Genomic DNA, 26,537 nt, shown 5'->3' with positions numbered 1-26,537 from the left:
CAACCTCCCTCCATACTCTCCATTCTTGAATCCCATCGAGGAGTTCTTCTCTGCCTGGCGCTGGAAAGTGTATGACCGTCATCCTCATCAACAGGTAGCCCTTTTACAGGCAATGGAGGAGGCATGTGGAGATATTGACCAGGCATCATGTCAGGCCTGGATACGGCATTCAAGGAGATATTTTCCCCGGTGCCTTGGACTGGAGGATGTTGCATGCAATGTGGACGAAATTTTGTGGCCGGACCCAGAAAGACGACATGATGTAGGCTGATTGTCTTTTTTTTTCCTTTTATTTGTGGAATTCCTATTTTGTGTTCTGACTTTGTCTTGGTTTTGATGAGTGTGAATGAACACCAATACTTGACGTTTGGATCCTTGTATGTTTACATGACACTATGACAAAGGTGTGACCTCAAATTGACATCTGTACACAGAGAAAGCAAAAGCCAGATGTGTTTTGTATTCATACCATTCAAGGTTCAAGGTTCAAGGTTCTTTATTTGTCACATGCATAGTTATACAAGTATAACACACAGTGAAATGTGGCCTGACACGCTCCTCGACATGTGCAAAAATTTGGGGTGGGGGGGGTGGGGGGGGGGTGTAGAGGAAGAACATTATATATATATATATATATATAGTATATACACTGGGTGAATGTGCAGTAGTAGCAGCAAGCAGGTGAATTCTGTACATTAATATGAATAGACATCTGACTATTTTACAGGATAGACATACCATCAGTGTGCAGTTGGCGCATTGCGTGCTTAGTAGATGATGGCTTGTGTGTACTGTTTGATACGAAAACACCATTTTTACAAAGGTGTGAGGGGTTAATCTAGCTGTGTTCGCTTTTGCAAGGGAACTAAAATGTTTTGATAATTGGGTGACAGGTTTTCTTATTTGTGTGTAGAGTTTTGCAAAATTAGCCAATAGTTACAAAAAATGTGCTTAAGCAATCAGAAAAAACTGTAACTAATGAGTAGTGATGGGCAAATGAAGCTTTCTGAAGCACTGACGCTTGTATTGAAAAACGGTTCATTACTCGATGCTTTTCAGCACAGTCTCTCTGGTGACATCTGGTGGCCACGAATATGAAGAGCAGCTTGAATCTACAAAATAAAACCAACTGCTTCATAATGATTGAGAGTGGAATTCTGTCTGATATTGGGCCACCGTTGTGTTGCTTTAAACATGTAATTTTTGGTCTGAAAAAATTGTTGTTTATTTATTTAATAAATAATTTTGATCAATAAATGTTCCTTGTTTAAACGAGCGACATGGTGTGGTCTTTCTTTACTTGTGACTTCTTGATACAACACATTATGGAGTATGCTTCTGCTGTGAGGTCCTGCCTTCATGTACTTATGCATTTATTTAATCACTGGACCGGTGGACAGGTATGTTCATAAATAATATTATATTATATTTTTCCTTATGCATATTTTTTGACCTGGGGGTAGAATTGATTGTGAACTGAAAGGGAAAATGCTTATGAACTTGCAAAGTAAAATCACGATAGGTAACCCTTTTTCATTTTTATTTAAAAAGAGAATTTGTCCCACTGTGCGATGGCCGAGGCTGTTTCTTTTCGTGGACATATTTTCTCCTGCTTTAAAAAAAAATCCTCTCACATGGTACAGAAGAGGCTGGAGTGCACGGAAACTGGTAGAGAACCAGGTGAATAAACAAATTAAATTGCAGCACATTTTGTAGAATAACTTCTAAAGTTATTTAATAATATTTATATTATAAAAAGCAGATTTTTGACATTCTAAGTTTTTCACCTTTTCAGATAAATAAACACGCACAAAACAGAAGCAAACAACAGGAACACAAAGCTGGCAAACCCAACCAAAACTGACCATAATCAACTCAAAATACCTCCACACTACAGAACCTCCTCTTCCTTGCTGGCTCCTTATCTCTCAGTAGAATGATCAGTGGTTTGCTCTCTCGCCATCAAAACACTCCACAAATCCGGCGAAATCACTTCCTGATAAAGCACTGAATCAGTTACGTTCTAAATGAAGCTTCGGACGTCACTGATCACGTGACTCTGGCCAAACGAAGCAAGCCTCGACACAGCGCTTCTGAAGCATGTTGGTGGTTTGTTTTTTTTGACACACGCACCGGAGTGTCAGCTTCAAGCCGGTGTTCGGCGTTGGTGTTGTGCGCATGCGCCGCGTCTGCGCAGGGTAGGATGTTTTTTCAGGTAGGATGGATTCCCAGAACATGTGTCATCACTACTTTTGAAGTCGCGTTTACAGCAACCGGTACGTGCACCATACCAGACAGTTTCACGAAAGGCCGGAAAGCAAATTCAAAGTCTTTGTTTGTCTGTTACATTCGGACTGCACCACTGACTGGATACATTATTTTGAAACACCTGCATTATTATCATTATTAGGCCATATTTAAATAACAAAATAACTTAAAGCAAAATTGGGAAACATAAAGTCTGAAACAAGTCTTTATATTAAGGGCCATCAGTCAAACAATACTGTTTGCTCTGGGTCTAAACAGCGCGTTTTGTGTGAAGTCTGCTTTTGCGCATGCGGCCGCTTTGAGGGTTCACACAGGAGCGCGTTTGCTGTCACATTTTATTTGTAGTGTGAACAAGCAGACAAAAAAAAAAATCGGATTTGATCAAAAAATCGGAATTGAGCATTAAGATCTGCAGTGTGAACGTAGCCTTAGTCATCGACTGTTCCGTCCTGCCGTGTACTATATAGTCATACATGCTGTAGATGTGTGACTGTCACAGACGTCATTTTTAGACAGTTCGAAAAGTAAAGTCAGAAAATAATCTTTTCTTTTTTTAAATGGAGTGGCTCAACAGCTGCAGTAATCATTGCCATGTTGCTATCCTGGAAGTCTCATTTTGGATTTCAAAGTAAAAACAATTAAATAGCAAACTTCTAAATAAAGACCTGGATCTTTTTCTCCCTCACACGAAGCTCCTTTTAAGCATGTCTTTGTAAAATCCTGTGCATGGTTTGGTTTCTGTTCCTTTATGTTATTGATATGTTATGTCTTAATTTGCATTGCTTTTGACCTCTTGGGGCCACCATAGAAAGCCCTATATGAGCTTTTTAGTTTATGTATTTTTTTTTTATTTAAAAAAAAAACAATCTTCACCCTCCAGGGCCAGTTTAGGATCACAGTTAATCCAACGCCATGCATGTCTTTGGACTGTTTGAGGAAACCCTGCAAAACTACCCAGTGAACACACCTACAAACATGGAAAGAACATGCAGACTCCACATAGAAGGGCTCCAAACAGCAGGTGGATTAAAATCCTGGAACCTGAATAAACCAGGAAATAAATGAATATTTTCCTATTTTGTCTTTAAACATTTCTTTTTCTGTTGTTTCTTTGTTAAATATGACTGTGAAAAGGACCAGGACCCGACACACTGTTCCGTGTGGCAGATTTGATTGTTTCTGGATTCAGCACTCACACATCTGACAGCTTTCCAGCAGTCTCACACTCCTGTGATCTCCTGTGAAATAACACTTTAGGTGACAGTGCTAATGTCTGTTTTGTATTTAAGTTAATAAACTGTTTAGCAAATGTTCTTGTAGCCATTTGATTTCAGGATTATCAACTAAATATTATACTATATACCCTCAGAGTGGATATAGTGGATGTAGCTCAGTTGGTAGAGCAGGTCGCCTATTAATTGGAAGGTTGGTGGTTCGAAGACTATGTATGCTGAATGTTTGATAGACAACACATACATAGAAAGAGCATTGAAAAAATGTTCTTGGGTGAAAGAGGCAAATTTGAGTACTCAGATTAGAATAAGAACTGGTCCATTTACCATTTACACACCAAACTGCCACCCAGGTCAGTGTGTCCCAGGGCAGCTGTGGCTACAATGTAGCTTGCCATTGCCAGTGTGTGAGTGTGTGAATGACTGAATGTAGTGTAAAGCGCTTTGGGGTCCTTAGGGACTGAGTAAAAGCGCTATACAAGGCCATTTACCATTTTTACAATCAGAGCAGCCCCTTCCTCCAGAGGATGTTTTGATGGCGATCCCTCATTTGTGAAGTCCATCAGTATGTTTCTGCCTGTTCAGTCTGCACCCAGACCAAGTCATTGAGCTCACCACCTGCTGGTTTACTGTTCCCCACAGCTGTGATCCTACATCATGGTAGATTTCCTCACTAACCTCCAGGTAAAGTCACCATACTAACTATTGCAAACTGTTTTTCCAAGGCTGTGTATTTTGTTTCTCTACCAAAGCTTCCTTCAGCCTTAGAGACCTCTCAGCTTTTCACAGATCACATCTTCATGTTACACAGAATCTCTGGTGACATTGCCTTGAACTGAGGACCCCAGTTCAACCCCAGTTTGACTAATGGTCAAACAAAGAGGACCAACCAGGAATTGGAGGCCACCCTCACTGTGTGTTCTAATCAAACCCATCAACTTAGAGCTTGCACCTGGCCTGTGCCAAATACCTCCAACATTTGATGACCTTCTCTGCGACTGGATTATTCCTGTTTGAGGCTTTACTGGAGTATCATTTTTTCCAGGCCAACAAAGTGAGTTCTCTGTTCTTTCTGTCCAGCATCACCTTTGACATTGCCACCAAGGTGGACCTGAATAAAACTATGGAGCAGAACAAGCTTACGGTGATTGGATCTCGGCCCTCATCTACACTCCAGGTCAGAAAGTTACTTCCAAAACTATCCCATTGAGGACCAAATCCCCCAAAACGTCTCACAATTACATTAGTCCATTTGGGATCAAGTCACTCATCAACCCATCACTGTCCACCTTAAGCTCCCCAGAAATGTGACAGTTCACAATATGTTCCACATCTCCAGTTCAGTCCAGTCCACTGTTCACTCTTGGTGATATGCTTCTGTCAAAATAAATATGTGGGAGCACAATTAGCTGAGCTTTCTCTCTGACCTCAGTATTTGTCTCGAAATTCAGGTATTCATCTGGAAAGTTCTGCAAATTCAACCTCAATCTCTCACCACTGTATTGCTGTGTTTGCAATATGTCACTAAGATAGAGAACTTCTCTAAGATCGTGGATCATGCTTGCTAGATGGAAAAAAAGCTTTTCCTTAATAAAACTTGAACTCTACAAGTGAAAGATTGAGGAAGATTAAAATCCGAAGATTGGGAAGATGATTGGACTTTCGATTTTGATTTTTTTTTTTCTTAAAAAAGCAGCATAAATAGTAAGAGTTTTGCATTTCTGAAGCAGGGAAGGAGAGAAGAAGTCTCAGGTCCAGTACCAAAGAAATGTGGTAAGAAGAAATATATATGGTCACAAAACTGACATCATTAACAGATGAATTTCTTTTGTACTAACCCAAGCTTCTAGCTGACACTTTAATTCAGCTGTGTTGGAGTAGGGATGCATCTAAAAGCTGCAGGACAGCAGCTCTCGAAGAGTGGAGTTGGACACCCCTGCATTATGCCATACAATTTTCTTTGTGAAGGTCACTGTTATTCATTTATTTATTTAAACTGTGGAAATTTTGTTTGACAACAAAATGTAATCATAGCCATGCTAAATGAATAAACGTGTTCTGTGTAAAATAAGATGGACTTCAAAATTCATACGCGTTGGGGAAAAACCTTTAAGACTTTACACAGGTTGGTGGTTAAGCCCTTGCTGCTCCTTAGTGAACCCCAAGTTGTTCTCTGATGTCGGAGTGTGAATGTGTTTGAAGGCTAGAAAAACTTCCTTCCATACATATAAGTGAGTAAGGCGCTGTATGAAGCCCTTTGAGTGCTCTAGTAGAGTAGAAGAGCACGATAGAATATCCAAACACTGAGTGCAGAATACTTGCATAATATTAAACCGGGGCAGATGCTCGAAGCTTACTATGTTGATTATTTGTGCTCAGATCATTTCGTGATAGAAATGGAGCTTTTAAAATGATAAGGCATTATTAGAGAACTAAAGTATCTGTTAGTGATATCATGTGACAATCCAGTGTTTGAAAATATTTATTATAAAAAATGTAGATGACTTTAAACCCTCCAGTGCTGGTTTTGGTATAGCTGAGGTGTTAGCATAGCTTAAAAAACGTACTGATTAATTAATGATCATAGACCAAAAAACGCATGTACTCCTCACACGTCAGGCTTTCAAACTGAAATAAATCAAAGAAGTTATACTCTTGAAATACTGCTGTAGACGGGAGTCTTGAAACTATAACTGGCTTAGCGTGTTTAAATGTTCTAACATACTGTATATGCTTTTATGTAGAATCCAAATTAAAAAAAAGGATTAAAGTGAATAAATAAAAGCTTAATGTAAAATTATTAAATTTTCTTTGTGAGTGACGGTGTTGGCAGCAGGTGATCATGTCCGTGCGTTTGTTTGTCCGTGCAGATCTTTAAATGTCCAAACCAGAATGTTAAAGCAGACCCTGAAGTTAATGGGGAGTTTGTACAACCTATCTAATATAAAACATATTAAGTTAAAACACTTAGACACGAGAAATGAGAAGAAAATACAGAGCGGTTATTGTTACAGATAAAGCTCCTGAGGTCTGAGGGCCTACGTGCACCAGCAGCAGAACGTATCAGACCAGTCACAGTTAAAATAACACAAAGGTTACAGAAAGGTTTTTATTTCTAAATTATTTGAGCTTTGAGCCATTGATGAACTGCAGCACTTTCTCCAGAATTTACACATTAAACATCTTAACCTACTTTTAGTTGCTTTACTTGGTCCTTGTGTGTTGATCGCGACTGTGCACAAGCTTTTTCCTTATTGCTGCCTCCCTAAAGCACTCTGTGACTGGTTGCTTGTCTTGAAAAGTGCAACATTAATAAGTTTGGCTTACTTTGCTAAAACCTCCTCAAAACAAACAACCTAAAGAAATCAAACCTTCAACGCTCTAATTATGAACCATGAAATCCAAAAACAGCTGCCACAGTAATGTTGGTTTTATGGACCCATGTTGGTGGATTTTAATTTATTTATTTATTAACACAGTTCAGAGGCTACAGAGATGCACTTGTGTGGAGTCGTCTAAAGATCTTTTCATGGTACGCAGAGTTTTGCAGACCCGGTTTAGTTAAATCAAAGATGGTGGCAGCGTGTGTGTGTGTGTGTGTAGGACACAGTCAGCAGGAGTTCAGGGGGAAGATATTTACTCTTATTATTTATTTAAGATATTTACTGAGCTGCTGTAACTCTCTGTCTGGTCTCAGCCATGATGATGGAGCTCGTTTTCCAAACCTTGTATCTACATTTTTTTTTTCCTGTGACGTCAAAGGTCAAAGGTCAGATGAAAGGCATCACAGTTAGGCAACTGAAGCTCCTCTGCTGCCACCTACTGGCTGTTTTATTCTGTTACTGATGCCTTTACACAGTGCATGTACTCCCTGGCCACTTTATTAGGTACACATTGCTAATACTGGGCCATGTTTTTCCTTCAGAACACATTTTTAGAACTGTATTTATTTTCATACCAAAATTGTTTGTTATGTTTACAGGAACATTTATAATGAGAAAGAAAAAGTTCTTTGGTTTCACATTCAGCTAGAGAGGGAGGACGGCTGAGCTCCGACATTTTTCAGTAATTTCACTCATTTTAAACCTCATCTGACAAAATGTAACCTTTGAAGGTCAAAGGTCAGACTTAAACAGACTGCTCCTATGAACACAAAAAAAGAGAAGAGGGGGAGGACACTTGTGTATTTCACCCTCCCATTAAGTCGTATTTCCTTTGGTATTTATTGCGTTGTTGTAACCGCTGCTCATTTTGTAATTTGTCTTTCCTCAGTGCTTCTACGCCAGCAGAGATGTGAGCAGAGGAGGGGAGGAAAATGAGACGTCTTTCAAATCTTCCTTTAAAAGTGAAGTCAGTGAAATGATGTTTGACTCAACTGCATCATGTACAGTTTTGAGACTGACTGCAGCTGGGTTTTATCATCTCAGGTGTTCATGACATGTTTTATTTAGAGACGCTTTTGGTTAAATTCATAATTTAGATCATGTGACAGACATCACATCTTTTTAAGAAATCACACACAGAAACAGTGAAGGGCAGAAGGTTTGATCCTCTTAAAGAACTGAAATAATCCGAATAAAGAGGACGAGCTGTTAAAGGAGTCCTCGTTCTGTGGTTTCTATATTCCAGGTGTGACCACAGCTGTTTAACCTCTGCATCCTCCATCTGCTGTCCTCCAGATGCCTTTTAGGACCTGGGACATGTTTCCAGCTTCCAGATGTGTAAAAATACATCCCAAAGAAAAGCTCAGGTCTCAGGAGGAAACATAGTTTGTTTGTTCTCCTGTAACATTCAAGGTCAAAGGTCACATAAAACTGTCAGGCGTTGGGAAAACTAATGATCTTCTACTGCTGCCACCTGCTGGCTGTTATCATGCAGTGACTGATGCCTCTATCTATTTACACACAGTGCATACATTCGGCGGCCACTTTATTAGGTATACCTGGCTAGTCCCATGTTGGGATTCCTTTTTTCTTCTGAGATATTTAAATTCTTCATGGCACTGATTCAACAAGCTACTGGAAACATTCCTCACAGATTCTGGTCCATATTAAAATGACTGCATCACACAGCTGCTGCAGATTTGTCCATGATGTGGATCTCCTGTTAAAACCACCTCCTAAGATGTTCTGTTGGACTGAGATCTGGTGACTGTGGAGGCCATTGGAGTATTTCTGTGAACTCATTGTTATGTTCAAGAAATTAGTTTGAGATGATTTGATTTTTTGACATGGTGCTTTATCCAGCTGGAAGCAGCCACCAGACGACACTGTGGTTATAAAATGATGCACACAGTCAGTTAGAATACTTCAGCAGGCTGTGGGCTTTGAACAGTCCTCAGTATGGGGTCCAAAATGTGCCATTAAAATCTCCCCTGACCAATACACCACCAACGAACTGTTACTTCTCCCTTCTGCAGAAGCAACAGGATCATGCTTCTGCAAAACTCATCAGACCTGTGCTGTAACGCCGCAGTTACCCTCAGTTTAAATCTCTAAAAAGTTCATTTTTCAGCAGATTCTGGTTTATGTGAGTCATCTTCTTCCTTTTCAGAGCAGAATGGCAGGAATATAAAAAGGTTCTCAATTTGAACTTCACTGGATCCACTTCATCCTGTCTATATGCCAAAGGGTTGAGTTCTGCCGTGTGATTGGCTGTTTAGATATCTCTGCACCTACTCAGTGGTTTAACCAGCAGTTTAATAGGTGTGCCGAATAAAGTGGCACACCTATTTAGGAGGACTCACAGAGGATGGATTTGTTGTGTCAGTTTGTGTCAGTTTATGTTGTTGTTGTTTTTTTTTTTTATCTATATAAAACAACAACAGACTCGGGGTTCCTACCAGCTGAACAGCTGAACAGCAGCTGGAGGCAGCGTTGAGCAGATGAACCTGCTCGCTGACTTTCTCTCGCTTTGACTTTGAAACTGTAACGAGAGACACGATTTACAGATTAATTTTCATTACTGTAAAGATCATTACTGATTACTGTTACACTTTAGTGCCAGTAGAGGGCAGCACCGCACCATGGTTTATTCTTGGGCAGCTGTGCGAGAGTTGCTGACTTTCCCTACAAACTGCACCAAGTCTGTTAAATCAACTTATCATTAAAAACCAGAGTTCATTCATATGACCACAACCTTCCACCGGGGGGCGCTTTAACATAAACACACATGTCAGTTTTTATTAAAGACAATATCACCAGCATGCTCAGAAGAACTCAACACATTTTACATAAAGACAGTTGTGAAAGTTGGGAAAGTGAAATTGTTCCTCCTGCTTTTAGTTTGTGGCTGAAGTTAACCTGTGTGTTGTCTTTGTTATCTGCTCTGAAGGTGACTGAAGTGTGTTTGGGTTCAACACAACAACTCACGTTTTCCATCAGACATCTTTGTGAAACCCACAGAAGCACACGAGAAGATCAAGTGAGACCCAAGTTTATTGAACCTGCAGAGAAACCAGATCACTGCTGTGGAGACGACAGCACACTTAGAAATAACATATAAATAACAGGAAAGTTACTGAAGACATGAAACTTGGATTACACCTACATTTTAGTTACATAACATTTATTATTGTTTATGTATAAATGATGTCTTGGTCATGCTTTTATTCTGAAAGACCTGGTGAAGAAAATATTCTTTTTTAATATAAAAAATCTAAAAACTAGTTTAAGAAAGTTAAATTTTTCCAGCTTCTTTATAAAAGAAAGAATAATAATAACTCTCCATTTAACTTTCTGCCCTCAGAGGTTGTGTGAGGTTTCCTTCATGAGGAGAAGAAACAGAATATAAACCAGTGTGTTTACAGTGAGTGTGTCAGGTCTGAGCTGCTGTGGGGACCAGTTAGAGAGCAGCAGCTGGATCCCAGTGGTTGGACTGGTGGACGACTTCAGTGAGGAGTAGATGACATTTGGCTCTGGTAGAAACTCTGCACACACAAACACACAGGAAGAGAATATAAGCACAAAGCAGAGCCTCTCTGTTCTCTTTATATACAGCAAAGCATCAGGACACGTCAGTGAACGCATCACAGTTACAATAATATAACTTGGATCACATAACATATTGAACTTTGGACACATTTTCTGCTGATATATGACGAGTATATGAACAGTATCAGATCACACAGCATCTGCAACTTCGCTCAGAACCTTAATACTGCTGCTATCAGTCTGAGCCCTGATGGAGAAAGAGTAGCAGCTGTACAAAAACAAAACTGAGGTAATAGTCTTTGGCGCCAAAGAAAAACGATTACAAGTCACCAGAGAACTTCAATCTATACATCTAAAAACCACAAACCAGGCGAGAAATTTGGGTGTAGTGATGGATGCAGACCTAAACTTAGAAAAACACATTAAGACAATAACAAAGTCAGCTTACTATCACCTCAAGAATATATCAAGGATAAAAGATCTGATGTCTCAACAGGACCTGGAAAAACTAGTCCATGCATTCATTTTTAGTAGGCTTGATTACTGTAACAGCATCTTTACAGGTCTACCTAAAAAATCAGTCAGACAACTACAGCTCATTCAGAACTCTGCTGCTCGAGTCCTCACTAAGACCAAAAAAGTGGACCACATCAGTCCAGCTCTGAGGTCTTTACACTGGCTGCCTGTCCGTCAGAGGATAGACTTTAAAGTTCTGATGCTGGCCTATAAAGCTCTGAATGGTTTAGGACCAAAATACATCAGTGACCTCCTGACCCAGTATGAACCATCCAGATCCCTCAGGTCATCTGGATCCGGTCTTTTATCAGTTCCCAGAGTCAGAACCAGACACGGAGAAGCTGCATTCAGCTTTTATGCTCCTTATATCTGGAACAAACTCCCAGAAAGCCTCAGATCAGCTGAAACACTCAGTTTATTTAAATCCAGGTTGAAGACTCACCTGTTCTCAGCTGCATTTGAATAAAGCACCAAATCCACACTTTTAAGCTTAAATTTCAAAACTTACATTTAACTACTGATTTTATCTACTGTTCTGATTTTATCTGTTTTGATTTTATATACTGTTGTTTGTTTGTTTGTTTGTTTGTTAATTAGTTAGTTAGTTTATTTGCTTGTTTTATTCAATTTTAAATCATGCTTTTTATTTGTTCTTGTTTCTAATGTCTCTGTAAAGCACTTTGAATCACCTTGTTGTTGAATTGTGCTATACAAATAAACTTGCCTTGCCTTACCTCTGAGCTCTCGTCTCTCTGATGATGAACGTCCATAACTGATGTGTTCACTTCTCCCTGCTGAGCAGACTCCAGCTCCATTACTGTCTGAAACACACATGGAGGACGTCAGTGCAGGCAGCACAGTCTCTGAAATAACCTCAGTAGTATCTATAACACAAAAAGGTTTGTTGAACATTTTTTCTCTACAGTGCAAAAACTGTGAGATGACTCGTAACTCGTGGCAGGTCTGACTCATAGAAACACGGTTACAGATCAGGAACGTGTTTCTCATCAAAGCCGTCAATCATCAAAAACTTGTAAAACCATCTGACCGATCCTGTCAGGAGGCTACATCTGCAAAACTACAAAATGAGCCACATAAAGAAAGTCAAATCCAAAAGACCAACACAGCTGAATAGATCAGGTTGATATTTACTGTTTGTATAGAAATTATAAACCACTCAGAGTGTTTTTTATTGTCTCTTTATCTCTGCAGTAGAACCTGGCAGTGAGCCTGAGTTAATCAGAAACCAGAAGCTGGATGATCACAGAGTCATTTCTGATAAGTGCAGGTGGACAAACACTAAACACAGCATTTACTGTAAAGGTCACCCAACAAAACATAATAACAGCAAAGCGACTTGTGATCATTTGTCAAAGTTGTCAGAGTTTAAAGGACAGTCTGGATTCTGCAAACCTCCTTAAAGTTAGAAAATAAACACACACCAGCACAGCCGACAGGAAGGACGACTTTCAATGAAAACTACATGTAAATATTTTAATATGATAAAAAAGCTGCTGAACTGGAAGCTCAGCTTCCTGTTCATGAACTTTAAGACTTCAGGCATGTTGTCTCGTTGCATTTTTGGACGTTGCCCGATGTCCTGCTGGCATAAAATAAACACACTCTGAGAGTTTCCAACTTGACCAAACAGAAGTTTCCATACAATGATTATTATGGATATATTATTTCTGACTTTCTCTGTCTGCTGTGTTTCCTGGATTTGTGAGCAAACACAAGAAAAAAGTGCAGTCTGTCCTTGTTGAGTTTCTTAGTTTGATTCAGTGAGAAGAGTCTGGAAGAGGAGCTCAGGAGGAGCAGGAAGGAGGAGGGAGGAGCAGGAAATAGCAGTAGTTTCACTTTGTCAAAAGGAGGACTGCAGCTCACCTGTGGACTCCACCATGATTGTTTGAGTGAGTGAAAATTCATTTACTTCTTTCTTTAACCAGGTTTGTCACACAGTTCTCTTATTCAGCCTTTAAACAGACAGATCTGAGTCTACAGTTTAAAACACAGCGAATACAACGTGATGATGGGAAATGTGGAGCACTGCTTTCATGATTTAAATCTGGGGTCAAGCAGGGCCCGAAACTGGTGCTTTACAATAAATATGATGATAATAAGAACTGAATTACACATTCAAACGCAGAGCTCCTGCTGTAACCTTCACTCTATAGGTTTCTCCTTTTCTTCACTCAAACATGTCGTAAACAACATGAGTGATACTGGTGTTGGTATGTGATTCATATCAGCATGATGGGATTGATGCTTTAGTTTGTTTCTAAAGGAAACATGTCTGCACATGTTCCCTGTTTTGATCTTTACCTGTCCTGTGATCATGTGACAAAAGGCCTGAGAAAATACATTTAAGCTGCAGCGAGTGAGAAAGAGGAACACGAGGAGGTGCATTGAGGTACCTCCACACCATGGAGCTGAGTGGAAAACAGAGCAAACAGCGATGTGTTTGCTTCAAATTCTCTGCTGTGGCAAAACCACCGACCTCAGACATGAAGCCTGAAAGCAAAGCTCCACTTTGATTTGAAAAGCCTGTTTAAAAACAAGCTAGCCCTCTTTTGCACGCTGTTGTACTCAAACAACAAAAGTTTGGTGATTACGCTGTGCCTTAAAGTTTTTTTTCTTTATGTTGTGACACCAACACCTCAGTGTTGAGTAAAATGATGCGTAGCAGAGAGTTTGACCTTTGACCCGAGGATGGAGCACTCCTTCCAGGTGCCAGATCTGCATGTGGCCGTGTTAGCTACAGCTAAGCTAAGGCTGATATCATTTTTATAAATGTTTACATTAAAATAATCAGTTTTCTTAATATGTGCATCCACATGTTGTTTACAGACAGATTCTGGTTTATTTGTTTAGACAGCAGGTTTTGGTTTGTTGCCTCAGAGCAATATTGTGCAGTTAGGCCACTTTTCTTACAATAATGGTAAAGCAGTGGTTCCAAACTCTGGTCCTTTATTCAAATATAAACCAGGAACCCCAAACTCTCAGAACGTAGGGTAATATAACACTAACATTAATGCCAAGGAGGGCTAGTCTCACCCAAAGTGCTTTAGAGACGGGCACATTTACACTCCAGGTGTCTAAAAACAAACAGTTTCAAAATGCATGAAAAGCTCAAAGGTGTGATTTTTTCCATTATTTCTAATAAAAAACAAATCTCACAGTGATTTAATGATCATTCAAATGTGTTCACAAACTGATGTTTGATCTCATGAATCCTGGCACACTGCTCTCCACCTTTAAAACTTGATATCGTGGTACCAGTATTTACTCAGTACTGGAAGATAATCCAGTTCTGCATTGTCACACACTGCTAGAAAGAAAGGAGGGAGCTTTGATAACCAAGCTCACCACAGCCAGGTGTAGCTCATGAAATAAAGCACAGCAGAGAAACCAGAACAGACACAAGCAGACAGACAAGCTTGTGTGAGTTTTTTAAGGTGGACTTGGACACAATACGAACAGGCTGTGTGGGCGTTCTCTGTCTTGCCTGGAGGGGTGAAAGGAGGAAGTCTCGGCTGAATCCAAAGACGTCATGTTTGAAAATGTGTTTCTGTGCAGTTTCCATGGTGACGGTATTGACATTTATATCCCTGAGTACTGTCTGTCAGCAAGCTGTCAGTTTGTTTCTGACATGAAGGTGTGCAGTAAGGCCGGGCTGGTTCCTCTCATGCAGCAGTTTCTCTGCAAACGTCTCCAGTTTAACAGAACGATATCTCTTTACATTAAAAGTTCTTAAACTCATAGTTTCATAAATATTGATCACATGTTAGCAGTTAATCTTCTCTCTACTGCTGTGAAACACAAAGAGAGAATCTAACGTTTTATCAAGATTCAAGAGACAAGATTCAAACAGGCCGTCTGAACTTATTTTATTAAGTTTTGGAATTAAATCACAAAATTCTCAGCTTTCAGGAGCCATTTGAATTTTCTCACTGGTCTAAAATGTCTGATGAGTTACAGTAACGTGAAGCACACATGCTAAAATCTTGGCGGAGCTGATTTATCTGCCTTGTTAAACTGTCTGAGCACAGAAAAGCAAAGGACAGATGCACCAACAGGTCAGAACGTCACTTTATTTAAACAAACAGCCTCCTGGTCAGAGAGCGTGTCCTATTCTCAGTCTCCTGATGATGACTGGACCCCGACTCTCACCTCTCCTACTTTCCTTTGTTTAGTTCCTCCTGGATTTCCTTCCACCTCATCAGCAGTAATGACTGATGCTGACCTCATCAGTCTCATCACCACCCTCTTCTCCAACTGTGGTCTCAGAAAAAGTCCACTAGTTTTCACAAACCTCAGAAGTTACTTTCCTGGCAAGTCCACACATGAATTCAGAATAAAAAAACAACAACAGAGTTTTCAAAATCTCCTTAAAGTCATTTAAAGGAGAAATAAGTAAACTACTTAATGTTTATGCTTCCTTGTTTACTTCCCTGCTGAGTCATTTAACAGGGAGTGTCCTTTTTCCAGCTATAAAAAGAGAAACTGTGTCTCTGCTGCTCCGATAAGGAGCTCTGTGACTGGTTTTGTGAGACTGCTATTCACACTTGAATGAGAATGAAGCGACACTGCATTGGATCTTCCCTCATCCTTACGTGCAGCTGTGGATAATCTGTTGAAGGTAACCACTAACACTACTAATGCTATCATCACTGCACTTTAGAGCTAATGTGAAAGAAGCAGCTCAGGCTGTTAGCAGCAGCACGGAGCCCTGATCTGTTTATACAGCGTTCGAACGACGACTGCAGGCTGATGTCTGTAATCAAAGTGTCATCAGTCACTTCAATCGAGACTGGAGATAGCATGAGTGACTGTAATTCTTCTGCTCTCATTACATGAGTGCACACACGCATTCTGAATGTAAAGTACATGTGTAATTTTACTTTTTACATGCCTGTGTAATTTTATGTAATTAATATAAGAAGTAAAGCTCACAGGGCGCACACGTCAGCCACAAGCTCAGGTGAGCAAACTCAGTATGAATCCATTAAAAGTTTGCCAGGCTCTTAATACACAGCAGTGATGATGTGGCCTGTTAGCGCACAGTTAACTGGAACAGATCCAAACATGGATAACATTTTAAAAGCCAAAAAATCTATTTTTGCATTTGGTAGCGATGCTGTGATGGCTGCTTTCATGCTGCAGCTCCTCTTTACTTCCCACGGCCATGAACTCAAGCTAATCCTCGTTTCTTCTGTCTGCTCACTTAAAATGAGCGGTGTAGATTAGATTAGATGAAACTTTATTAATCCCTCGGGTGGGTTCCTCCGGGAAATTCGGTTTCCAATAGCAGTTACAGAATGTGAGCAGAAATATACCACATATACACATATATAAATACAGAGACATATATAAATACAGAGTATACAAAAGGGATAAATGGAATAAATAGGAATAAGAATACAAAGGAAGTGCACATTTCAAGTATTGTCTAGTAGAGTCTAATTGTAAGTAGCAAATAACTAATCTGAAAGGGGCGTTTCACGGATCTAATGACTCTTCAACAAACATCCTTTGCCATTAGTAACAGCCACTCCAGAGATGTTTGCTGCAGGAAACTACTGCTCTGCTGATTTAGCACACAAAAGAAAACAATCCTTTGAATTCCAGTAATGATTTTATCACTGAGTGCTGGTTTGTTTGTGCAGAAACAAGAAATATACATGAAATAGATATAAAGCAAGAAAAAAGTTACAGTTCAACGCACAGTCAGAGGTTTCAGTAACGACGGCTCAATAAGATGCACATATAAAATGTTTAAGTCGTCTGTGAGGAAAACAAACATAATCTGAGCAAATAGTTTCATCTCACATGTGCAGGTATTCACCACCACTCGTCCAATTAAACTCTTTGTGCGTAAATTCCACTAAGAAGCCATCGTCCACGCCGCCTTCATAGTACAGAAAACCCGGGTTAAGCGTGACGTCACCTCTGTGGAGAAGATGAAGATTAAATGAAATCCTGCTTCGTAGTACAACAAAGCAGGATTTGATCTTGTCCACAGAGGCCTTTGTATTACGAAGTAGCATTTCAACTTATCCGGCTAACTTCGTGGTTAACTCTGGGATTTTTGTACTATCGGGGTAAATATCCCATGGTTACTTATCCAGATGAGAGATCAACAGGTACAAACTAACTAACCGATCAATTTTATGGAAAATGACGTATCCATTCCTGGAAGATCCCTCAGTTGTGTGTGGATAGTAGCATTGCCTTAAATCAGGGGTGGGCAATTCCAGGCCCCGAGGGCCGGTGTGCTTCAGGTTTTAGATCTCACCTTGGGTCAACACACCTGAATCACATGATTAGTTTGTTACCAGGCCTCTGGAGAACTTCAGGACATTTTGAGGAGCTAATTTAGCCATTTAAATCAGCTGTGTTGGTTCAAGGGTACACTAAAACCTGCAGGGACACCGGCCCTCGAGGCCTGGAGTTGCCCACCCCTGCCTTAAATATTTCATTAGTGAATAATGTCTGTGTGCATTTAGAGGCAAGTCTACATACGTTCATGCAGCACTTTTAGCACTAAAATACTGCAGTGTAGCTTTTCCTGCTGATTTACTTTAACCTTCTAGGACCCTGCGTCCACATATGTGGACATCACATTTTGGGTTATTTAGACCAAAATACTCAATTCTGCTCTACAAGAGCCTGATATCCACTTACGAGGACATTATACTGCTACTGTTCTATTGAAATTTTAAACTAATATCCTCATATGTGGCTCTTATTTTTCATAAAAACAAAAATAAGGTAAAAAAAATCTGGTAATCCTTTGTTTTTACATTCATCAGGCCCCAATATGCCCAAAGAGAAATAAAAATGCATGCCGTGGAAGAGTTCGGGTCTTAGGAGGTTAATTCTGTTGTGAATGACCATGACAGACCCGGTGACACATTTATGCTTTGCAGCCTTCTTTATTAACACTCAGGGTTGCTGTGCATACACACACAGAGCTGCAGCTCTCCCGCTGCCGGCTCAACATAACCAACAACAATCACAATGAAGGACCCAGTGCCATATTAAGTTAGCGGGGCATGATTGCGAATGCCGTGCAGGGGTGTCTGCTTTCCCTGCACGGCCCACCACATCTGTATTATGTGTTTAACCTATTCCTGTTTTTATAATCTTATAAAATAAAATACTATAATATATAGCATAAGTTTCCTCCAGGCAGGTGTCAGTATACTTATCCATGTTTGTGAATGGTTGTTGCCAATGGAAACGCATCCATACTTAAACTGGAAAACCCGGAGTTAACTTAGTGACGTGAACCCAGACATCAGCTATTCTGGGTATGTTGAGCCAGTAGTACAACTTGAGGTACTTTAAATAGATTTTAATACACAATGTAATCACTGCTAAGATACTTTAGTAGGATTATAACTTCTCCTTGAGTTAAACACCTGGTAAGATTATAATCTTTAAAACACACAGGATAATCCTTCCTGCTATTGCCAATTACATTTTATTTACATAGCTCCAAATCACAATAACAGTCGCCTCAAGGCACTCATGAGGATCATTGTTGGTGTTTCTCATAGTGATTAACTACGAGAACCAGGTTTGTCACACAGGTTTGACTTGCCAAGCAGAAGGTTGCTGGTTTGATTCCAACGGGAAACATAAATGCTCTTGTGGCAGTAAAGCTTTTAAACTGTGCCAAATGAAACACGGCGGTGTGTGAATGATGTGGTGAACCTTTGTAACAAAGGTCTTTTTTGTGTATCTGTGGGGATGTTCCTGCTGATTACATTCTTAGTAAATCACTAAGAATACACCACTACTCAGCTAGTCTAAGCTATGGAGTAGTCATTCAGATATCACTTTAAATTTAATGTTCAATGTCAGACTGTGTGAAGTGAAACCACCGATTACATTTTTCTACCATAAATCCTCAAATGTCACTTCACTGTGCAGACATGTACATTATGAACACATTAGGTTATAATTTGAAGTGAAGGGGAAAAAGCCTTTTAAATAACTAATCTTCTTACAAAAGGTGTTCATCTAATGTTAAAACATCTCATTTTAACATCTAAAAAGAAACATGGGACTGCAGCATGTCTACAGTTCATGACAAACATCTCTATAAGTGACCACAGCTAAATGTATTCACAGCCAATTGAACAGAGCTAATAATGAGGGGCTACAGCGTCATCTAGTGGCCGATGGCTGAAGATGCAGTGGGAACAAAAACACATATGTCATAAGTTTACTTTTAAAAAAGCAAATGTATTTACTTTACACATAATCCATCCATAAATCCTGTTGACTACAAAATATTTAAACACATTTACTATTATAAGCAAATATATTAGACATTAAATTCAATGATGCGTTAAAGGAGAAAAATAAAATGAGGAGAGATTCTCAGCTCTAACTGAAAATCGAACTCCTGTATTTTCTATTGTTTTGCAGAACCCACATATTTCATGTCATCCTGTGGAGCTTTATCAAAGATGTGCCGGCTTCAGTGTGAAATATGATGTCGTTGACTAAATCACAAGAAACCCAAGACCCAGCCTGATTGTTTGAGGGATAATTGGATGCCAACTGAATCAGAGCAAACTCAGCTTCTCTGGGATCTTTAGAAAATAAGCTCATTATGAGACTCTGATGTTGAAACCCACAGAAAACAGAAGATGGATGCTGTGAAGATATTCTGCTGGACTCTGGGGTGTGTCTGCCTCCTGCTGCCTGTAACTGCAGGTGAGATTTAAGTGTCTTTGTAAAGTCAGGAGAACCTGCATCACCTGTGTGATAGAAGGAATGTTGGCCAATCACAAGCTAGATATAGTCTGATGTCAGAAAAGGAGTTTAAGGGGAAAAAGTGAAACTTTGATTTAATGTGTGACATTTATTTATTAATCTGGTTTCAGGTTAACCAATCAGAGGACGGTGACCTCTTATCCTCTCTCTGATTGGCTGCTGTAGAGGCGAACAGTTCAAACTTTGACTTCTAACCTCTCTGTTTTGTGTTGTTACCGCTTTCAGATCAGAAAATCATCGCAGCCGAGTCTGGACAGAACGTCACATTGCCGTCTCGAGCTCCAAATGAGAACAAAACCATCACAGTAGTAGAGTGGAGCAGAACTGATCTGGAGTCAGAACATGTGCTTTTGTACCGAGATGAGCAGTTTGAACCAGAAGAGCAGCATCCATCTTTTAAGAACCGAGTGGATCTGCAGGACAGACAGATGAAGGATGGAGACGTGTCTTTGATTCTGAAGGATGTGATGATTGCTGATAGTGGAACATACGAGTGTCGAGTCTTCATGGGAGGGAAAGAACGCAGGAAGAGAGCTCATCTGAAGACTGACCCCATCAGCAGCATCTACCTGAGTGTTGTTGATCCTCCAGGTGAGTGAGTAGAGTTGAGTGTGTGTGTGATCAGAGGTGAAGCTGCTTCCTGGTTGTTGATGTTTGTTTCTAAAGATGTTGTTGATGAGACTTTGTAGAAAGCAGCTGGTCTGAGTGATGTGATCAGAGTGCAGTAGATAATGTCTGACAGCAGTTTGAAGAGGAAATGGATTCTGTTCTGTTCTTCACTCATCACCTACCTGACAGCTGACACCTCACACCTGTTTCTCACCTGCAGGTCAGACAGAAAGACGTGCTGGACTGATGCTCAGTTTGTCACTTGTTGCTGTGCTTGCTGTTGCTGTTGGTTTTCTGATCTACAAAAAACATAAACAGCAGAATCATAATTCACCCCAGCCTTCTCCTGCTGAACAGTGTGAGGTTGAATTGTCTCCAAGCACAGCTGTGAATTAAGAGTCTCCTGCTGCTGTTCCAGCTTCTCAGAGGTGACACAGATCATCCAGTGGAGAGACACATGAGGACATCCTGAATTTGTTGTTCAGCATCTTTGTGAAAGTCTTGGACATTTTCCTTTGGACATGTTGGACTTTAACTAAAGATGTTTTCAGTCCAAAAGTCTTTTTCTCACTGTTGTTTGGTGCAAAGCGTCGACGATCATCCAGAAAACATTTTCATCTGTAATCCTGGTTTCAGGTGAAAGTTTGTCTTTAGCTCCTCACTGTCCTGATGAGCTGCATGAACACCAGCTGGAAGTCAGTTTGTCCATGGGAAGTTTGGACTCTTTTTCTTTTATAAAACATATAAAACATGTAAATTACAGACGTGTCCTGTTTCTGCTGTGAGTGTAGCTGTTAGCTCGTGACCTCCTGCTGAGCTAAAGCCTCAGACTGTTTCTGTAGTTTAAATAGACGACACATCATTCATACATCAGTGTGTGTTTATTATATGCAGCTTTTATTCATGTCAGTCTGAACACTGCATGTACTGTGAAACTCTTTATTTATATTACAGATTTTATTCTTTTATGTTATTATTAATGATGAAATGAGTGAGTTTTTCTGTACAGATGAATTTTCTTTGATCAAAAACTTTGTGAGCTGTAGTCTGATGTTGTTTTCTGAGCATTTCTCCTCCACTCTGCTCTTTCTGAATAATCTTTCCTGAATAATCTGATCTGGAATCAGTCCACAGTGAACAAACACACTGAGCAAACGTGTAATCTGAACTAAAGTCAAACTTTGAAACTTAACCAAGAATCTCTTTAATTGGCTGGACACAGAGGACATCAAAATACGTATCTGTGAGCAGATTTTCTCTCACATGAAGAGTGTCCTCAGTACCTTCCGTAGCTGTCTGACTGCTGTGTCTCTGAGTGGGCGACCAGAGATCACATTAACATGTGAATCCCCGTATTAACAAACATGTCATTCTGTAGTACATCAATGTTAGAAACACTTGAAACCATTGTGTGGTGGTAAAAGTAGGTTAAAGAACAAACATGAAAACCTGTCGCTGCATTTTCAAGAGCCCGATGCTCCAGGATGGTGCCACAGTTTCTTGTCAGCAAATGTTACCATTCCATACAATAGTTTATGTAAATAGCAATTTAAAAGCAACACATGGCTGACCAAAGTGCTTCACAGCAGAATGATCAAAAACACAATAAATACATGATGATAAAATAACAGTCTCAGATACCCACTGAGTCAAAAGCCAGCAAATAAAAATGAATTTTTAACCTGGATTTAAAAACCACCACTAAAGTGCCTAATGTGGAGAGGAAGATCATTCCAAAGCTTCAGGCCCACAACAGAGAACGCTCAGCTGACCGGAGTGAATGAGGGGGGGCATAGGGCTTCAGCAGATCAGACAAATATACAGACCATTTCAGGATTTAAAAATCAGTAAAAAGGTTTTAAAATAGATTCACATTTTAATTGGAAGCCAGTGTATGCAGGCCAGAACCGGAGTGATATGCTAAAATTTTATTTTACCAGTTAAAAACTGTGGCGCAGCATTTTGCACCAGTTGCAGGTGTGCTTTGGCCAACCTCTATTATAAGGGAGTTGCAGTAATCCAAGTGAGAGGTTATAAAAGCATGTATGAGAGTTTCCAAATAACGCCTGGAAAGAAAAGGCTTAACCTTCGACAGAATCTGAGATGATAGAATTTATGTTGCCATCAAAACCAAGTGCAGAGTCAATCTTTACCCCAAGATTAGCAATCGAGCTCTTCAGGTAAGGCTCTGAGTCTACTTTAGTGCAATCGACACAGCTGATCAGCAGAGGGAAGTGTTTGCTCTTATAGTGCAGTGTGACTGTGAGCAGACCTGCACACACTCAGTGATTATGCATTCATACACTATTATTGATGACATCTTTATCTCTGTGCAAAATGCTCCATTATGTCCCGGAAAGCATTTTTCTGAGTGCAAGTTCTCATGGGTGAGTGTTTCCACTAATCACCGAATGTGGAAAAGACACCATGTAGACGTCTGTTCACAACCATATTCATTGTTATTGTTTAAATAATAATAATAAAGGCAAATGAATGATCTGATCTTCATTTCTCACTTTGTAAGAGAGGGTCAGACCTGACCTCTGTTGTGTGTGGAAGAACCGTCAACATGTTAACTTACTGTCGTGCTGCAACCAGCTTCAACCATTGAGATGACGTCATCGTTTCAACCATGTTTGGCGGCTGGACGCTCTCTTCATGTTGCACTTTAATGTGAGATAAATAAGGCAAATACTTCATTTGAAGCCTTCCATAGAATGATGGCTTTTTAATTATGGTTATTAAATACAAACATTTGTGATTCATTTTTGATGCATGCAAAGCAAATATTTTGTCCCATCTGGGCCACTGGATTGTTGTTTTTCTGACTTTGTCTGACTGGACCCACAGTGTATGAGGAAACATGCTGGTCTTCAAATGCTGTCACATGATGGTTTTATTACTTTTAGACTTTAAGTTTAGGTCATTCAATTTATAATCCTTTTGAGTTGCAGTCTATAAGCTCCACCTCCTCCTTGATGCTCCCAGTAGACACTGCTGTAAAGCGTGCCTCCAGCTTAAGAAGTGTGGGCATTTCCTCTCAGCAGTGCGCTCTCTGTGTTTTGTGGCTCGCAAGGTCGAGGAAAAGATCCCTTCACCTGTCCTTAGCCAACTTCGACTGATTCCTTCGCTACAGCCCTTTTTATTGTCAGCTAGCAATTATTCATGAATATGCAATTACAAACACACGTGACAGTCTTCAGCAGGCATATCTGAACAACATCAGCGTCTGAATTCTGCGTGTATTTTCAGCCATTCCATACATAGACATATGACCTTTCAATGAACTTAACGTGTGTGTATGAGGTATGCAGAAAAGCAGAAGTAAGCGTCTTGCTAAACTATAAAAACTTACTTGCAATAGGTAACATTTAAAGGTGTGAAGTCTTGCACTTTATAGCTTTAAAGCTATAATGGAAATTATAACATCGAGGCTGCTTCCTCTCATCTCATGGTGCACAGAGCGTGCACAGAATCCTTATGGGACCTGATAAGCATAAGATATTTTATCAGCATACAAATGATAATATATTTCTAAGCATAAATGACCATCTTAAATTATTCATTCTGACAGCTCTCATGAAAAAACCAACTGGAGAGTGTGAGCAGTACAAGGTAGACTGGGCAGCTCAGCATCACTCATGGCCTTTATCATATTTCATGCGTTGTCCCGGAGCACTACGTGGACGGACGTCTTCAGTAAGCTATCGAAAGCAGCTGCATCGGTTTGGCTGGTGTACGAGCCCCTGAACGACTTTGCATGTAGTGTCACTTGATGACGAACAAACTCCTCATCAATCCACTGCACCGTTAAACTGAGGAGTGACATCGGGGACACACTGCTTGTCCAAATGTCTGTAGCGCAACTTAAGGCTGAAATCTCCTGCATGAGGTTATGCACGTGTTTTTTTTACCTTTTCAAAAAGGTTTGGCACCATTACATCCGAGATGTATGGGCGGCTGGGAATTTCATATCGCGGCTCGACTATGCTGAAAAGACGGCGAAATCCTACGTTTTCCACATCCAACAGTGGCTGGTCATCCAGAGCGATAAAATGAGTCAGAGCCTCTGTTATTTTAACTGCTCGTGGATTTTCTCTTGACATTTTTCATCGCTTTTCCAAAACCTGACTTAAAGTCGGCCGTTCTGGTCTTGCGTTAGCCTTAGCAAACTCGGTGTACTCCAGGGCATGATGTGTCCTCAGGTGTTTTATTAAATTGCTTGTATTGAACAATGTACTGTCCTTCCCTCCCCTGGACACCTTACCAGTACACAGTTTGCACTCGGCCTTGCTTCTGTCACCTTTACAAATTATGAAGTAAGTCCATTTTGTTTAGCGCAGCTACAGCTGCCATCTCCCTCGCCTAACCCTCTAGCGACATGTCAAAATTCCAAAAGAAAGTACAGGCTACCCTCTGATTCATGAAATAAGTTGGTTCATGGTATCGCATTTTACGGGATTGATGACAGCAACATATCTCAAAACAGTTGGGACAGATGCAACAAAAATAGCTGGAGAAACATTTTGCAAATAATCAGGTTTAATAACTGCAGCAGGTGAGTGATGTGCTCATCATCAGTGTCCAGCACTCTACTGTATAAATTGTTCCAGGTTTAAGTAATTACATCCATTCTGCACATTGCTGCTGCTCCTTGGGACAGCGCGTTGAAATTGTCATCATATTGTTCAGGGAGAGCTGAGAAAACTGCATTAATTATTTTTTTTTTTTTTATTAACCTTTATTTAACCAGGAAGATCCCATTGAGATTAAAAACCTCTTTTTCAAGGGAGACCTGGCCAAGATAGGCAGCAGCAGATGTCTCACAGTTACAGAAATTACTCAAACACAGGCAGCAACAACACACATGCAACAATAAGTGAAAGAATACAAATAAAATAAAAATAAAATTCAATAAAATTCAAATAAAATAAAAAGTCAGTTAAAATGACAATCAATCTAATTGAAACAGTTGCATGTTATGGACTTGGCCTCAAGGATTCGTAGTTTAGATTTAAAATCACTTAATGAAATGAATTCAGTCATTTTCCATTCCTTCTGCAGTTAATGATGTAGGATACACAAAGTTAAAATACTGTTTCCATACCAAACTGTATCTTAGAATTGGAATTAAAAATTTTGGAATTGTAAAACTGATTTTGTCATAGCACGGCATTTTGTCAAGGTCATTCTTTGTGGAACGCAGGAGGGTGATCCAAGATGCAGGACTCAGAAGACGTACAAGCTCAAAACCCGATTTATTAAAGAGATCTTACTAAATACACAACAATACAGGTCAGGAGAAAATACTCCAAAAATCTAATTCTTTCCCCCCCAAAACACCACAGAACAAGGAGTGACAAGTGACACCGCCATGAGGGAGAATGCGACAAGGAGCAAGGATATTCACTGCCATGCCTACAATAACAAACAGAATGCAGCTACGTTACAAGAAACAAGATGTTCAATCAACAAACCTGAACAGCTCCTATCATTGTGCAAGCAGAGTTAAAACTATGCTTTAAAAATCCACTAAAGGTCAAACTTACAGCTGGTGCTAGCAGCAGCCCTAAAGTGCACCGGCCCACTCAGAAAATGCCTGGTATGCCAGAATACCAGTCCACCCCTGGAATTCACTCATTTCATCATAAAAGCACATGCTATATAGTCACATTAAGATGTGCCAGTGGTTACTTAGGTATTGCAATGAAAAAAAAAAAAAGCCCTGCATTACTGGCTGTTTACAGAACGTCAGCTGTCAGATGTTATATTTTATATTATGAAGTTTACATCTGTAAACTGTCCTCAAACCCTGGAAATGTAGTTCTCTGAAGTTTACTGAAGGGAAACTAATGAGCGTCACTGTGGCCACTAGAGGGCACTTTAATATAAAAACATGCTGCTCTGAGACACTGGCACCTTGCCAGTTTGCATATGAGATCACATGATACATAAAGACACTCTTATTGGTTATTTAACAATTTCACACCGTTTTGTATCCATCAGTTAATAAAAAGTTATCTTTTTATTGATTTATAGATACCGTTACAATAACTTAGTGACACTGCTCCTGCTCCCCTGTACATAAACACAAACACTGCAGATGGTATAAATGTGTTCACAGGCAAATACCACATTGATAAACACTCATTCAGTTGAAGCTCGGCTGGACCATATGAACTGAGATTTG

General features: G+C 39.9%; 2 protein-coding genes across 5 annotated transcripts in view; one reads left to right on the top strand and one right to left on the bottom strand.

Annotated features, from left to right (window-relative positions):
- Positions 1-26,537, bottom strand: part of LOC146673524 (uncharacterized) — a 272,508-nt gene that overhangs the window by 51,379 nt on the left and 194,592 nt on the right. The window lies entirely within an intron of this gene.
- Positions 12,786-26,537, top strand: part of LOC146673529 (programmed cell death 1 ligand 1-like) — a 104,140-nt gene continuing 90,388 nt past the window's right edge. The window contains exons 1-5 of one of the 4 annotated variants that reach the window (XM_085401975.1): positions 12,822-12,858; positions 15,437-15,587; positions 19,388-19,678; positions 19,964-20,329; positions 20,568-22,787. In XM_085401975.1, coding sequence (XP_085258101.1) covers positions 19,612-19,678; positions 19,964-20,329; positions 20,568-20,743 — 609 coding nt within the window. In that variant the 5' untranslated portion in view covers positions 12,822-12,858; positions 15,437-15,587; positions 19,388-19,611 and the 3' untranslated portion in view covers positions 20,744-22,787. Of the gene's footprint in view, positions 12,859-15,436; positions 15,588-19,387; positions 19,679-19,963; positions 20,330-20,567; positions 22,788-26,537 lie in introns of those variants that run through there. The other 3 variants (XM_085401971.1, XM_085401972.1, XM_085401974.1) reach the window with 3 other exon arrangements.

The sequence above is a fragment of the Rhamphochromis longiceps genome, linkage group LG3, assembly GCF_057381845.1.
Source record: "Rhamphochromis longiceps isolate RC_006_pf linkage group LG3, R_longiceps_female_GT1.1, whole genome shotgun sequence".
Lineage (NCBI taxonomy): Eukaryota > Metazoa > Chordata > Actinopteri > Cichliformes > Cichlidae > Rhamphochromis > Rhamphochromis longiceps.
This window is presented reverse-complemented; position numbering and strand designations above follow the sequence as displayed.